The 15,816-nt window shown below is 36.6% G+C and overlaps 1 protein-coding gene across 9 annotated transcripts in view; it reads left to right on the forward strand.

The window, feature by feature from the left end:
• The window catches only part of CCSER2 (coiled-coil serine rich protein 2), a 170,402-nt gene that overhangs the window by 129,955 nt on the left and 24,631 nt on the right, over positions 1 to 15,816 (forward strand). For all 9 annotated transcript variants that reach the window (XM_019755556.2, XM_019755554.2, XM_074339719.2 and 6 more), the window contains 2 exons: positions 194 to 280; positions 2,508 to 2,597. In XM_019755556.2, the coding sequence (XP_019611115.2) occupies positions 194 to 280; positions 2,508 to 2,597 (177 nt within the window). The remainder of the gene's footprint in view (positions 1 to 193; positions 281 to 2,507; positions 2,598 to 15,816) is intronic.

Raw genomic sequence — 15,816 nt, forward strand, 5'->3', positions numbered from 1 at the left:
CATTAGACTATAAATTCATAAAAGACCAAATTAGGTTTTTTGTTTTAATACGTGGCATATTTCAGAAGCGTTTTTTCCTGTAAATGAGCAAACCATTCATTGGTCAATCTTCATCATTGATTTAACATTTCTCATTAGGGTATTTTAAATACAGTTAAATATTTCATGTTAAAAAATTTTTTTTATGTTTCAGAATGAAGATTTATTAAATGAAATAAAACAACTTAAAGAGGAAATAAAGAAAAAAGATGAAAAAATACAGCTATTAGAACATCAGCTTGTAAGTATAATGTAGTATGTAAAATGGAGGCTTTTTAAACTGGGAAATATGTATTTTTTATTAAAGTGTAGCCAGAATTTAAGTTTGACTTTATTTTTGGCTTTCAGAGTTGCACTATTGTATTATTTTTAGATCATATATACTGTAAAGTATGTGATTTAACATTCAGTTTAAATAGTAAATATTCAAGGTGAAAAGGAAATCTTTGTCCATCCATTTTCAGTGGTCCCTGTTTGAGGTTTTAAGATTCACTAGTTTATATTCCTTTTATTAATAAAAGGTAAATCTCTTTCCTTCATGTGTACTTAAAGAATGAGTACTGGTGAGTTGAGAACAGGGCATTTTTCCTCTCTGAGAACAGAATGAAACTGGGTATCAGACTTAGGTATCTGTATAGCTGTCTGTTAGAGTAAAGGCTACTCTGAGAAAATGTTTCTTACCCATGGATGATGTTGCGGGATTGCTGAGAGTAGAATCCTTATAATTTTTTAATTGTTACAATTTCAAATGTTGGTCCCATATGAAAACAACATGTGCTATGTCTTGAAGTTAATTATAATTTAGTTTGTAATAATATAAAAAGCCAGGGTAGCAAGAACATAATGGCATAAAAATTCAAACAGGCCAAGGAAAATCTGTGTTGGAAGTCAACAGTATATCACTAAAAAGTATGTTTTCCAAATTATGAACAATTCAAATATTTGCCAAATCTTACTCTTCATATGATAGGCACAGAAAGGAAATCATTTCCGGAATTGCAGTACTCAAGACAGTATAAGTACTGTGCTTGCATTAAGATAAATGTTGTTTATTATCTTTTCTCTATATACCTCCCTTGTATGTTAAAAGTTGTATTATAGTGAATTTCAAGAGACTTTAAGCTGACCCTTGAACAACATAGGTTTGAACTATGTGGGTCCACTTATACGCCGATCTTTTAAAATAAATACATAGTGTTATTAACTGCATTTTCTCTTCCTTATGATTTTCTTAATAACATTTTTTCTCTAGCGTACTTTATTGTAAAAATACGGTATATAAGATGTATGACATACAAAATATGTGTTAGTCGACTGTTTATATTATCAGTGTTATTAAGGCTTCTTGTCAGCAGTAGGCTATTAAGTTTTTGGAGAGTCAGAAATTATACGCAGATTTTCAGTTGTACAGGGAGTTGTGGTGCACCTAAACCCCACATTGTTCAAGGGTCAATATTTATTGAATTTTATTTTAATGACTATCCCATTTCTTAGGAATGGGAACTAGGTCAGTACACAGAGATTTTTGGTTCTAATTAGATTTTATTTTGTCTGTGGAAATTGGAACGATCTAGTTGCAATTAATATAAATTTTGAATACTGATAAATATTTCTGAAGTGGAAACCTAATTTTAACTTGATGCAATAATCAGTAATTTGTTATATAGGTTTCCCTACAAGAAAGCGTATTTATCTCCATTGGTGTTGTTGAACAAATAATATGGTTATATTCCAACTTCACACTATGGAGAAATTCTCATGATCAGTCTTTTCATTTTTTTTAAAAATTATACTTATTTGAGAGACCAAAGCTTACAGAGTAGGTACATCAGTTTGTGTTGTATAAATGACTAAATAAGGATTCTTTGAGTGGAATCATGTAGAGAATTCATTTGTGAACTGAGATGCTCAGATGGATCTTTTCAAAGAGCAGAGATCATTCAGAATAGTCCAATCCAATGAAGTCAGTACATCATTGAGGAAGCTTAAAAGCACTGGACGTGTGAAGGGACAGCCTTAACTTGTGGATTGGTGATATTTAATATCCAGTGGAGCACCATCCAAAGTGAATTTAAGACACTGTGCTGCAGTGACTGTAGTACCATGATAGTTTAGAGAAATACTTAAAATTTTGCAGTTGTATTCTTTATATGCTGTATATTACTGTATATATTCTACATCCATATACATAGTACTGTATGTATTTATGTGCATAAAATCATAGGTAACGTGTTTTATGGATAATATAAGAGATGGCCAAAGGTAATTTTGACTATTCAAAATTTTAGTCTTTCTGGCTGACTCTAGAACCCAATCTCTGAATAAAATAAGAGGCTACCTAATAGACCTTGATGTTTGCCCTTTTTTGTCAGGTTCGTTTTTACGCTCTAAGAGAGACCCTAATCACTTTGTATACGTATGGGTGTGTGAAGAATTACACCGGTGTAAAAATTTGTGTTTTTGTTCAGGCAACTCAGTGTAACTGCCACCAAAAATCTAAAGAGGGAAAATGTACATATGCCGATAAATATACCCAAACACCTTGGAGAAGAATTCATGTGAGTAGCATATGCCCTTAACCCCTTCTTTTGTCATTTACTATTTTGAGGTTTTGTTCCACCCTTTTTACTCTAATCTCAAATAATTTGGAATCTGTCATGGCTGTTAATATTTTTTTTTTTAAGTAAGTTGTTTTTTCTTGTCTCTTAGGTGTTTATGTGCTTTCTAAAGCTTCCCTTGTATGTCTTAAATAAATGAATGTGCATTTAATAGCTTTTCCTTTCTGCACACTGTAACACATTTTGTTTTGCATATCTAGTCTCTTCTCATTGTATGTGTTTGTGAGAGTATTACTTCCCCATATCCTAAAAGAAACAGAAGTCCAAAATACAATACAATCTCCCCTCTTTAGCAACATACTACTCTTTGAAACTATATGATGCAGCATATTCTTTTTTTGTTGAAACTCTTCCACTATGTTCTATTATAATTACTCAAATGAATGTTAAGGCTGTTCGGAAATATAAATGCATTAGGATATAGACAGTAAAGGTTTTGTTGTAGGCATAGTTAGGGAATGGTTTATTCTAAACAGTAGAAAATAACCATGTAGTCAAGGCTTCTTTGTTGTTTTTCAAAAATGTTACATCTTAAAACATATTTAGTGCTGAAATACACTGACCGTAATTTAATCTTGAGTTTTTCTGAACTCAGTTCAGGATGTGCCTGAGCCAGAGAATCATCATATGGCTGTCAGTCATCGTTATCCGATTGCATAGTACCAAGTAATAGGTATTGCTTGTTAAGAGAATGCCTAATAAGCCCGCCTTGGCTCTTCTTTTGCCTTATGTTAGCAGTGGAATCCTAGTAACACTAATGAACAGGGAACTCGAATGGTCAAGGTAATCAGCAATCCAGTTTTTAAAACTTAGGTATAGGCCTCTAAATTTTAAAAAACACTAATTTATTTTTATGTAATAAGTAATTTGTGTGTGCTCTATGTAAATACGATGCTAATAATTTATTCAGCAGAAGTTTGGTGAGCCTCTCCCATCTCAGTTTCTGGCTTTTGAAGTACAAATGAAAAATTGGGGAAGGAAATACACAGCAAATACGGATTACTCCATTAACAAGTGCTTATTAAAAGAACGGGTGACGTGGTATAGTTGAAGTGTAGTAAGTTCTATAAGGTTCAAAAGATTGGGAAAGTCTAGTTGGAAGAATCAAGGAGCTTGGTGAAAAAGGTGACGATGGTGATTGTATCATAGAAAGCAAAAGATGGCAGTAGACAGGGATGATGTGATATTTCTTTGAAGACAAAAGATGTGGAAACTTACTTGTTTGGAAACAATTGCAAAATGAAAGACTATACCTCTTTCTTCTAGCTGGAAGTTTGGACTTTCCAGGTTTCTCCAGTTTCCTCACAGGGATGTTTGTGTCTTCTGACAGGTTACTAAGTAGATTGATGATTTCATTAAGTGTGAGAAGTGCCATTTTGCCATCCTTCTGGGAGTCTCTGGCTTTCTCAATTTCACCGTTCTGGAAACTGGCTATTAGTATCCTGCTCACCAGACAAAAGTAAATGGTGCAAAACACCCCAAGACGTTCCTGAATATATTCCTGAGTTAGTTTTACTATGATCTTGGGTGAAGTGAAGGTCACATTTTCAGCCTAGCATTCCAGACAAACCCAGACTTTAGGTTTTCTTGTTATCTTTTACTGTAGGAATCACTTGGCTTAATACCTTTGCTTTATAGATAAGGTAACAAAAGCCAAGGTGATCAAATAGCATATTAAAGTTTCCATAATTAATCAGTTATAAAATAGTACTATTAACTTCAGAGTGCTGTTAGTCTAAGGTTCCTTCCCCCAAAAGCACCCTGAGGAGCCATGTAGGATTGAGAGAGGCTTTGCAGATTGAAGTGGAGGAAATATGCTTGGCAAAAGGAACAACAGGAATAAGGGCAAAGAGGTGGGAAGATACAATTGGGCGGTAGTAAGTACAAGACTGGCTGGAACACAGATGTGTGCTTAGGGAAAGAGTTGAAATTAGTGTTAAAGTTCATTTGAAGGTAGAATTCAAAATTTTATCCAGGAATTACTGGAAAAGTAGTTTTATTAAGTCATATTTATTTAAAGAAATAGTTACATATATTTATTTAAATGTTAATTATTAAATATTAACATTAAATGTCGGGTTTATTCTCTGATTTTTACATTCTTCAAACTTTGTTGGATTCATTTAAAATAAATTATTTTGGAAACCATTTACCATAATAACAAAGATTTTCTTTTTTAAAAAAGTTAGACTTGACTCTACGTGTTCTCTTTTAAAAAAAAGTTTTTATTGGGGAATATTGGGGAACAGTGTGTTTCTCCAGGGCCCATCAGCTCCAAGTCGTCCTTCAGTCTAGTTGTGGAGGGCACAGCTCAGCTCCAAGCCCAGTCGCGGGTTTCAATCTTAGTTGCAGGGGCACAGCCCACCATCCCATGTGGAAATTGAACCGGCAACCTTGTTTTTAAAAGGTCACGCTCCAACCAGCAGAGCCATCTGGCCACCCCTACATGTTCTTTTATTTTAGCAGTAACCCGACATATTAAAACAAGATGTTGGGGATGGAGAGATGCAGTGGTTCTCTTCTTTGGCAACATCTAGTTTGTTAAGTGGTGATTTGGGGAATCAAAACATGTTATAGTAAAAATCCTGAAGTTTAGTGTAAGTAAAGTTTTTTTGATCTGGCTAAGCCTTTGGGAAGATTACAATCTGAGTTACAATCTCAGAAAGTTACAGTCTGAGTACTTGTTCTTCACTGTTTCCTGTAGTAACTTGGGGCATTTAAATGCCCTTCTTGACACTCTGTTGAGAATTGTAGAATCTACCTCAGCGATTTGTGAGACACATGTAAGCATTTCCTCTGAACATTTCCTGGAATTGGAGTAAGAAATCCACTTGTGATAGAAGACGGAGAAGGATGGTGAAGGAGAGGGATACTATTTATAATATTTGTTAGCAGCCATTTAGGACATGGAAAGAAATACGAAAAAAAATAATACGGACATCTCAGTCAGGACCTGCCAGAAAAAGAAGAGTGATAGGTCAACAATAGCAACAGAGCAATGGAAATTTGAATGTGTTGAGCCCAACATAAGTTTTCATAAATTTACCTGAAATAATTTTGGTAGTACCTAATTGCTGCAGATACATTTTTTAAAAGTAGAGAGCCAATAGGAAATAAGAGGATGAAATAGGTAGTAGAACATGGGGAAAGGAAGAAAAGTAGGTAATCACTTACTCATTTACAGATAATTTAATTGTGTGCCTACTCTATTCCAGGCACTGTGCTAATCTGAGAGTGTAAACATGAACAAGATACATACAGTCCCAGCCCTCAGGATACTTCCAGAAACCTCAGTGGTGCCTAAATGGTACCAATTTCACTTTTCCCCTGCATGTGAAGAAGCTGAGACTAAGAAGTGACTTGTGAGAACACTTAGGCAACTTGTATACAGCAGTCTTATGCCAGAAGCCAGGTTTCTAACTTGTAGGTGACATCTTGGTTGCCTCCCTTTGGAATGGCCACAGGAGGTAAGGTGAGTAGGAGGAACAGAGAGAGCTGGGCCACAACTTTGGGAAGTGAGGACAGAGGTTTGATCTCAGTAAGAGTTCATGATAAGGACTTACTGCCCTGAGAGAAAACCAGCTGCCCACATTTATGCTACGTGGTAGAGATTTTAGCAGTCCGTTGTGATAGTCCATTGAACATAGCTGTAGTAGTTAAAATTCCGGGGAGAAAAGTATTTATGAATTGGAAAGACATAGTTTCAGTATGAGTGTAAAAGAAAAATGCTCCGCAACCAAGTTAGGTTCAATCCAGTGTTAGTATGAAGAAATCTATAGACATAGTAGATTGCATAAGTAATTTTCTCAGTAGAAAGAATAATAAAATTTAACAGCTCTTAAGGAAATGAAAAAAAAAAAAAGAATATTAAATAGAATACAAGTATATGCTTAAGAAAACACACTAAAGTGGCTTTCTTTTTCCTTGTCTCTTTATTGAGAAGTAACAATGTATTCATTCTATAGCAAATACAAAATAAAAAAGCAAAACCTTTTAAGAAAATTTGAAATTACTCAAGCCATACTAACCACTGACAACTATTTTTAACATTTCGAATATGGTCTTCCAGACTTTTTGGTGATGTCTGTATTTGTGTTTGTACAGGTCTGACTTATCATGTCTGTCTAGATGGAATTGTGTTGTACAAGCTGTATTAACTTGCTATGGTGGTGGTAGTTTGACATTTATTTATTTATTTATTTATTTATCTATCTAAATCAACATTGAAGGGAATGCATTACTTTGAATAAAAAATGAAAGTGAATTCCCTTACTGGATGGTTTGTTGTAAGGTTCTTGAAATACATTACCACATTTTCTTTTCCTGAAAGATTTATACAGTTTATACTACCACCAGCTAAGTTATAATCAGAAAATTGCTTGGTGGCCATGGTGCTAGGTTGTCTGATTCAAGTGTTTGATGTCATCAGGTTATAAGAGCCTAAGATATGTACCTCACAAAAGAGAAATACCTGCTGCCCTGACAGGATAGGTAACATCTCAGCCAGAATGGCTCCCCCTTGATCCCTATACTGTCACTTTAGGTGGTACTGAGAGGCCATGCCCAACTATTTTGGTTATAACTGTTTCTGTTTTGTGATGTTTTCTTAGCTTACAAATTCTGACCTTTCTCTTCCTGGCCCAGGAACCATTTAATTAGGCTCTTTTTAGCATATATCCAACCGCAGCTTGTATATATTCATTATATATTTTGATCCTTTGAATTCTGGGAGTGTCTTTCTGCCTGTAGTAACATTTGACTTTCATGTTCCAGGTGCTTTAGGTGTTGGAGCTTTACTAATAAAGATCAACACCGTTATGGGTTTAGATTGGGTGTTATTTGTGAAATTGAACGCTAGCAAGGGAAAAATAATTAACCACCGGCTGGGTGCTGTTGCTTTTAGGGTATGACAAACGTGTGTGCTCCTACAGGGAGCTGCCTAAGACATGCTGTAGGGATATTACAGGACATTTTAAGTGTATTTTGTGTTTCAGAACTTTGTGTCCAGTATTGAGAACCAATATGAAGCACCTGTTACCTTTTAGAATAAAGCGTATGCAAGGCTATCCTCTGCTTGGGAAAGGAATGGCATAGTGGGGTAAAGATTTGGATAGTTATTTTGCACATAAAGCAAATTCTAAATTTTCGTGATGCGCACTTTTTACAGAGCATTTGCTTGAACATCTGAAATTAACTAGGGAAGCCAAACTATCAGGAAAAAAAACAATTCTACTCACACCATCAAATCTCTGATTATTTATCTCCTTGAATCTTAAAGAAGTGATTACAAGATGGACTCAGAAGATCCACCTGTCATGTCACATAATTGTCTAGCCTGAATTACTCCGAAAAATGAGTGTAGGAATAAACACTGAGATATCACTATTAGTGGGAAACTGCCTGCCATTTAAAACTGAGAATATGCACAATTTAATCTGATACAAGTTTTGTCTCATTTTAAGAACGAACTATTACATACAACAAAGAGGTAAGGAAAGTTGATTTTATATAAATTTTAAAATGCTCTTTTGGCATTTCTTTCTAATACTGAAGCAAAGAGTAGTCCATTTTATAGTGTATTTAATAGATATGCATATAATTTATATAAATTCAATAACTGAAATGTGGTCAACATGGTCACCAATCCTTTGTGCTTAGAATTAGGTTCTCCTGCCTCAAAGTTATTGGATGAGGCAATATTTCAAAATATCATAGTCAACTATGTTCCTATTATAGCTCTCTATAAAGTAGAAAATGTAAAATCAGAAAATTTTATTCCAGACATATCACAGAAACCATATCAACTGTTTATAATTTCCAAAGGGAGGAGTTTACTTAGCAATTGATATATGTAGTAGCAAAGAACTCTTCTTCTTCCCCTTTCTCCTTCCTTGTCTTCTCCTTCTCCTTCCCTTCTTCCTCCTTCCCCCTCTTCCTCCCCTCCTTTCCCCCCACCCCCTTCCCCTGTTCATCCTTTTTTTTTTCCTGCCTAGGAGATAAGATGAAATGTTAAATGCAAGGAACAGTGTAACCCAAAGATTTGTCCTAAGAGTACTTTCTCCTGAGTTCTTTTTCTTTTATACCCTATGCCTTCCTTATTTGGAAGTGGGCAACATTATTAATTTTTACGTGAGACTAATGTCCTGATTTTAAATTCAGATGTGCATTTTCTCCCAATTGGAGAGATGTTACATTACTATTCATGCTCGTATGTATTTCCAAAGGGAATTAAGGAATTTATCTCTCTGCCTAGGTCTTTTACTTATGTATATTCACTATTACTTATATTTAAAGTATGCCACTAGAAGCATTTTAAGTGAAATATACATACACTTTATTTAAACAAGTAATATTTATGATGTGGTCATGCAATTATTTTTAAATTGTTTAATATTTAGTCAATATTAGACATTGACCACTGAATACAGCCTGTGTTTCAATAAGCTAAGCTGACAGGAGCCATCTGTGTTGCGGAGGCATTACATTCTAGCATGCATGTATTTATGACAACATGCTAAGAATTCTGTTATATGTGTCTTTTACACTGATTTTTTTATGAACAATAAGTACTGTGACTTTCATAGGTATATCTGAAACTAGTAACTGAGGGATAGAATTGCTTTTCAAGGCTAGGAACAAATTAAATATGGATATTATAGCAATTTATATATCTGGGCATACATTTAAGGGTATCTAAATCTGTGTCCTCCAATACCAAATACCAGAACTATAGAAGGCATTTTTGAAACCATTGAAAGAAGCAAAGTTTTTCTGCATTGCAACTGGAAAACAAAGGATAGCACCACAGTTTTCTACTACCAGGATCCATTTCATTTGTATATTCTAATGTGCAGTTTAAATTACTGACTCGTACATTGAGAGTGTAGGCAGGACAGAGAGAGATTTTACTCTTAGGATTTATGTTAGACAGCAGTCACTGAGAAATGGATGATCCTGTTAGCTTTCCAAGAAGGGTCGTGATCAAGCCAGATATTCGGAAGAAATTAATTTGTTTCTCTGAGAGGTAATAAAAGAGGTAACAAAAGATGTTTCCCTTTTAGTCTGTGTCAGCAGAGTGAGAAGTTATTAGGCCTTATTTGCTGGAACATCTAATTTTTCTTTTTCTTAGGTAATTACAAAAGCATTTCTACAGATGTTTTAAAAATTATGTCTCTTAAATGTCAAATGTAAAGCTTTTTTTTTTTTTTTTCCCCTAGAGAATGTCTTTTTAGTAGTCTGCTCTGAGGGTTCCTTTAAAAAGTTACATTAATATTCCTGATACAGCAGAAAATAATATCATTTCTCTTACCCAGTCCTAAAATTTCTAAACAAATAGAGCTGTCGTCATCATTCAGAGCAGTGAAGCTTCAAGGACATTTAGCCAGAGTCCCCCAGGAACACACTTGTGAAACAGGTTGGGTGGATTACTTGTGGCCAGGGAGAAGACACAGCATGAGGGACCATCTCAAAAAGGTGTGTCAGAAAGAACCCTGTATAGGATTTGAGCTTTCCTTGCGTGATTGGGGGAGGGTCTAAAGAAGCAGGGGTTTGCTCAGATTAGATGCTATCAGAAAGTGGCAAAGTGTAGGGTATTTTGTGACTGGTTCAGTGACCTTCTTTTATTCTGTAGACAAAACTTAGACAAAACTATGAAGTGGTCTTGTTTTATTTCATGTTATGGTCTCAGTGTAACCTTGGTATTCTGTGAGATCATTTATGAGGTCAGTTCTGGTCATGGGGCTACTTGTTATCTCTCAGAAGGAATATACCTGGCATGGATTAAATAAAATTTTACCAACCAGATGAAATTTCTTCTATTAAAACTAACATTTCATTGTTAGCTCTGTATTTTTAAACCACTTACTGTATTTTGTCATGTTTTAGTGTAGTTATGGGTGATAATAAAAGTAATGATTACATGAGAATATTGTGAGAGAAGAAAAATTTGGAGAGTTACACATGGATCACATTATGGAGACTCAGATGTTAGACTGAGAACTTTCACTTGATTCTGTAGCCAGGAGGTTCTAGCAGAGAGCAGGCTTAACCATATTTTGCTGCAGGAAAAGTAATGTGAGAGAAGAAACTGAGTCTCTTGAGGCAAAGCCTGTGTCTCATTTCTTCGTGTGTGCCTAGCACAGGAATCCAGCAGTAATGAATTAATCCCAGTGAGCACAGAATGAAGATAGGGAAGGTTATTACAAGAGCCCAGGCAAGAGGAATGAAGACTAATCTTCAAGGTCTGACATTTAAGTTCGCAAACTTGTCACAACAATGTTGCTAACTTTTTTTTAATAATCAGAGGGATTATTCATTATGAATTTGTACCAACTGGACAAACAGTTAATCAAGTTTACTATTTGGAAGTGCTGAAAAGACAGTGTGAAAAAGTTAGACAACCAGAACTTTTCACCAGCAATTCATGGCTCTTGCATCACAACAATGCACCACCAGCTCACACGGCACTGTCTGTGAGGGAGTTTTAGCCAGTAAACAAATAACTGTATTGGAACACCCTCCTTAACCGGTTTCCCAGAAAATAAGACCTAGCCAGACAAAAAACTCTAATGTATCTTTCGGAGCAAAAATTAATATAAGTCCCAGTATTATATTATTTATATTATGTTATATCCTATCATATCATATCATATTATATTATGTCAGGTCTTATAGTAAAATAAGACAGGGTCTTATATTAATTTTTGCTTTAAAGACGCATTAGAGCTGATTGTCCGGCGAGGTCTTAATTTTTTGGGGAAACATGGTATTCACCTGATCTGGCCCCCAATGACTTCTTTCTTTACCCAAAGATAAAGGAAATATTGAAGACATTTTGATGACATTCGGGACATCAAGGGTAATCCGAAGACAGCTCTGATGGCCATTCCAGAAAAAGGGTTCCAAAATTGCTTTTAATGGTGAACTAGGTGCTGGCGTTGGTGCATAGCTTCCCAAGGGGAGTACTTCGAAGGTGACCATAGTGATATTCAGCAGTGAGGTATGTAGCACTTTTTCTAGGATGAGTTCGCGAACTTAATTGTCAGATCTTGTATGATTGATTTCATGGAGACAGAGAGAAGGTTGCTGACACAGAGTCTGTTGTCTTGAAAAGTGATTGGATGAGAAAGATATGCAGAAAGGAAAGGAGGTGACTATGTAATCAAGCCTGGATAACTGGGGAGATGACATGTCAGTCATAAAAATAGGAGAATCTGGAGAAATGATTTTATTAAGGAAGGACACAGCTGAAGGTTTTAGGTGTATGTTTTAATCACTTGAGTTTGAGATTCCAGCAGGACAAAGGGTAGAGGAGTTTGAATATGTAGCATTGAGAAGTGCAGAAGTTAGGTGAAAATGTAGATTCAATGTGCATGGAGGACAGAAATCTTTAGTAATAGAGCTTCATCCATGGGGTAGCTCAGTGCTACATTGCCAAGTGCCACAGATGCCTTTGAGAACAAGTAAGACCCTTCAGGAGGCTTCCTAAGCTCTCACAGAAGAGGGAGAGATATGTAAACTAACCTTCATGAATCAGGAAAAGTTTTCTCTCTTCAGTGCTAAGATGAAAATTCCCAGCCTCTGAGCTCAGGTGGTAGCTCATCTGTTCTCCTCACTGCTTTGAGACCAAGCAGCTGTCTGAGGAAGAGCTCAGCTGTCCTGGAGGGCTTAGCCCTCACAGTGAGAGCGCACAGGAAGATGTTTGTAGGGACAACTGGGCAGCTATAGGCTTCATCCTGAGAGAAATGAAGAGTTTCCTTTAAAACCCTGAATCCGGCATTCCTGGTTTTTTATGTTTTTGTTCGTTGTGGGATTTTTTTTTGGGGGGGTCCACCAGTTTAAAGTGTAATTAGAATATTATGCATGTGTTTAAACTATGTGTCAGATATACTGAGTTTTCCTAAAAGTAGTTTGTTTGTTTTTTCACCTGGATGGGCTATACAATCATACACTGCTTAATGGGGATACATTCTGAGAAATGCATCGTTACGCGATTTCATCATTGTATGAAACCATAGCATGTACTTACACAAAGCTAGGTGGTCTAGTCTACCACACACCTAGGTGTATGGTGTAGCCTAGTGCTCCTAGGCTGTGAGCCTGTAAGCATGCTACTGCATAGAACAACATGAGATTAAATCATGCACAAGAGGAAATAATGCCATCAAGAGACGCAGTAATCACAGGCTGTGTGAGGCTGCTGCTAGTATAACACGGCATACTTTTTACAGCAAGGTATTTTATAAGTAGAAAGAGTACACTCTAAAATAACAAAAGTACAGTGTAGTAAATAAACCAGTATCATAGTTGTTTATTACCATTCTCAAGTATGTACCCGCTGTAGTTTTATGTGACTGGCAGTGCAGTAGATCTGTTTACAACAGCATCACCACTAACACTGAGGATGGCATTGCTCCATGACTGTATGATGGCTATGACGTCACTGGGCAATAGGAATTTTTCATCTCCATTATAATCTTATGGGACCACCAGTCCTGTATGCAGTGTGTCATTGACTGGAAAGTCATTAGGCAGCACATGATTGCATTCATATGCATACTACTGCTTTTGTGTTTTTATACACAACCACTGTGGTTTCTCTGATAATGGGAAAGCATCTCATTATCAAAAGTCACCAGAAAATTTAAAGTGGACTCAAATGAGCAAAAGGTGCTTTCCTGGCAAGAGCTTAGAGATCTTCATGGGATCAATTAAGAAAGAATTAAGTCTTTGACATCTGGGGTGTATTTTACATGTATAGCACTTTTCAGTTCACAATATCCATATAGCCCCATGAGTCTACAGCGACCATAGTGGACAGTGCAGCTCTGTGGGGAGGTCATTGGATTAGGTTTTAAACCTGAACTAAGGAGCAGGAATTGACCGACAAAAAATCCCCAGTAAATTCCTTCAGCTTTTAAACCATAGCTCCATTCATTCATTCAGTGAACTTTGACTAGTTTTTTCTATATTTCAATCCCAGGCTAAGGGCTTGATACTCGACCAAAGACATTGCCTGATTCATAGTTTATGATACTCATGGGCAGACAGCAAAGGGTAAGTGAGAGATGATGGGACAGTGGGACCCTGTTTCTGGGTCAGAGGATGGTAGACATGCCTTCCAGGTACGGAAGACTAGACTTTCCAGCTCTTGCATCTGTCTTCAAACTGCCATGCCTTTGTTGGCCGCCTTCAGTTGAGGAGCTAGTGCATTCCATCTCTCACTGCTGGAACGGATTCATTCATCTGGGAACTTTTCTTTCTTTCTTTTTTCAAGCTGTCCTTTTGCGCAAGCTCAGATCTCACACCCATTCTTTACATCTGACAGAGCCTAGGTCTTCTAAGTTTCTATGTTAGGCTTTTCCCTCCCAGTTCTCTTTTTTTGCAGAAACATCTCCAGTTGAAATGGAATCATGGGGAGCCAGTGCATTCTGTTTCTTAGTGCCACTGCTCAGGCTGGTTCTGACTTCCGGTGTCTCAACTTGCCTGGTCTCGAGGTTTAGTCAGTCGTATCAGGTTTTATAGCTATTTCAGTTGTTTTTTTACTACTGAAAGGAATAAATAATCTTTCTTCTTTTCTTATTCATGGAAATTACCTTTAGTTTATAGGGATGAGAAGGTCCTTAACATGTTCTTCTTCTCTCCCCAAGAAAATATGACCCTACCAGTATAGTAGTGAGCATTTCAGATAATTTTCCTCTGGATTACTCTAATGTGCATTATGGTTTTATTACTCTTTAGTTTTTCACTTTTTATTTTAAATACTTAACAGATTTCTAGGAAGTTGCAAAAATGGTATACAGAAAGAACCCTTGTATCTTGCACCCACAATCCTACAGTGGTTATATAAATATAATTATATAGCACAAAATCAAAACCAGGAAATTGATATTAAGTGTATTCATAGTTCTATGCCATTTTATCACTGTGTAGATTCATGTAACAACTAGCATATTTTATTTTATTTATTTATATTTTTTTAAAGATTTTATTGGGGAAGGGGAACAGGATTTTATTGGGGAACAGTGTGTATTTTCAGGGCTTTTTTCAAGTCAAGTTGTCCTTTCAGTCTTAGTTGTGGAGGGCGCAGCTCAGCTCCAGGTCCAGTTGCCGTTGTTAGTTGCAGGGGGCGCAGCCCACCATCCCTTGCTGGAGTCCAACCGGCAACCCTGTGGTTGAGAGGATGCGCTCCAACCAACTGAGCCATCCGGAAGCTCGGTGGCAGCTCAGCTCAAGGTGCCGTGTTCAATCTTAGTTGCAGGGGGCAGAGCCCGCCATCCCTTGTGGGAGTCGAGAAGTCAAACCAGCAACCTTGTGGTTGAGAGCCCACTGTCCCATATGAGAATTGAACCGGCAGCCTTTGGCGTTAGGAGCACGGAGTTCCAACCGCCTGAGCCACCGGGCCGGCCACAACTAGCATGTTTTAGATACACACTTATTGCACCACAACAAAGTTCTCCCTTTTGTGCTGCCTTTTAATAGTCACGACCATTCCCTCCTTCTCCTACAATTCCCACCCCCTGGCAGCCATATCTATAATTTTGTCAAGAATTTTATATAAATGGTATTATATAGTAGTATGTGAGCTTTTGAGATTGGCTTTTTTCACCCAGCATAACATTTGAGAGATCCATCCAAATAGTTTTGTCTGTCAATAATTTGTTCCTTTTTTATTGCTGAGAGGATTCCATGATATGGATGTTCACCGTTTGTTTAATCACATCTGTTCAGAGACATTTCGGTAGTTTCCAGTTTGGGGCTATACAGGTAACGCTACTATGGGTATTTCTGAAGAGAGTCTTGTGTAGATGTAAATTTTTATTTCTCGGGGATAAATGCCCAGTAGTACCATTTCTGGGTCATGTGATAACTGTGTTTTGTTTTTAAGGAAACTGCCAAACTATTTACCAAAGTAGTGGTGCCATTTGATTCTCATAAACATTGCATGAGTGATCCAGTTTCTCTGCATCCTCACCAGCATTTAGTGTTCATTATTTTTTATTTTAGCTGCTCTGGTAGATGTGTAGTGATAGTTGATTGTGGTTTTAATTTCTGTTTCCCTAAATGGCTAATTATGTGGATGTCTTTTTGTGTGCTTATTTGCCATCTTCATTGAAATGTCTCTAAATATCTTTTCCATTTTCTAATTAGATTGTTTATT

The sequence above is a fragment of the Rhinolophus sinicus genome, chromosome 15 (genome assembly GCF_057876585.1).
Source record: "Rhinolophus sinicus isolate RSI-liver-muscle chromosome 15, RSI-T2T, whole genome shotgun sequence".
NCBI classification, from domain to species: domain Eukaryota; kingdom Metazoa; phylum Chordata; class Mammalia; order Chiroptera; family Rhinolophidae; genus Rhinolophus; species Rhinolophus sinicus.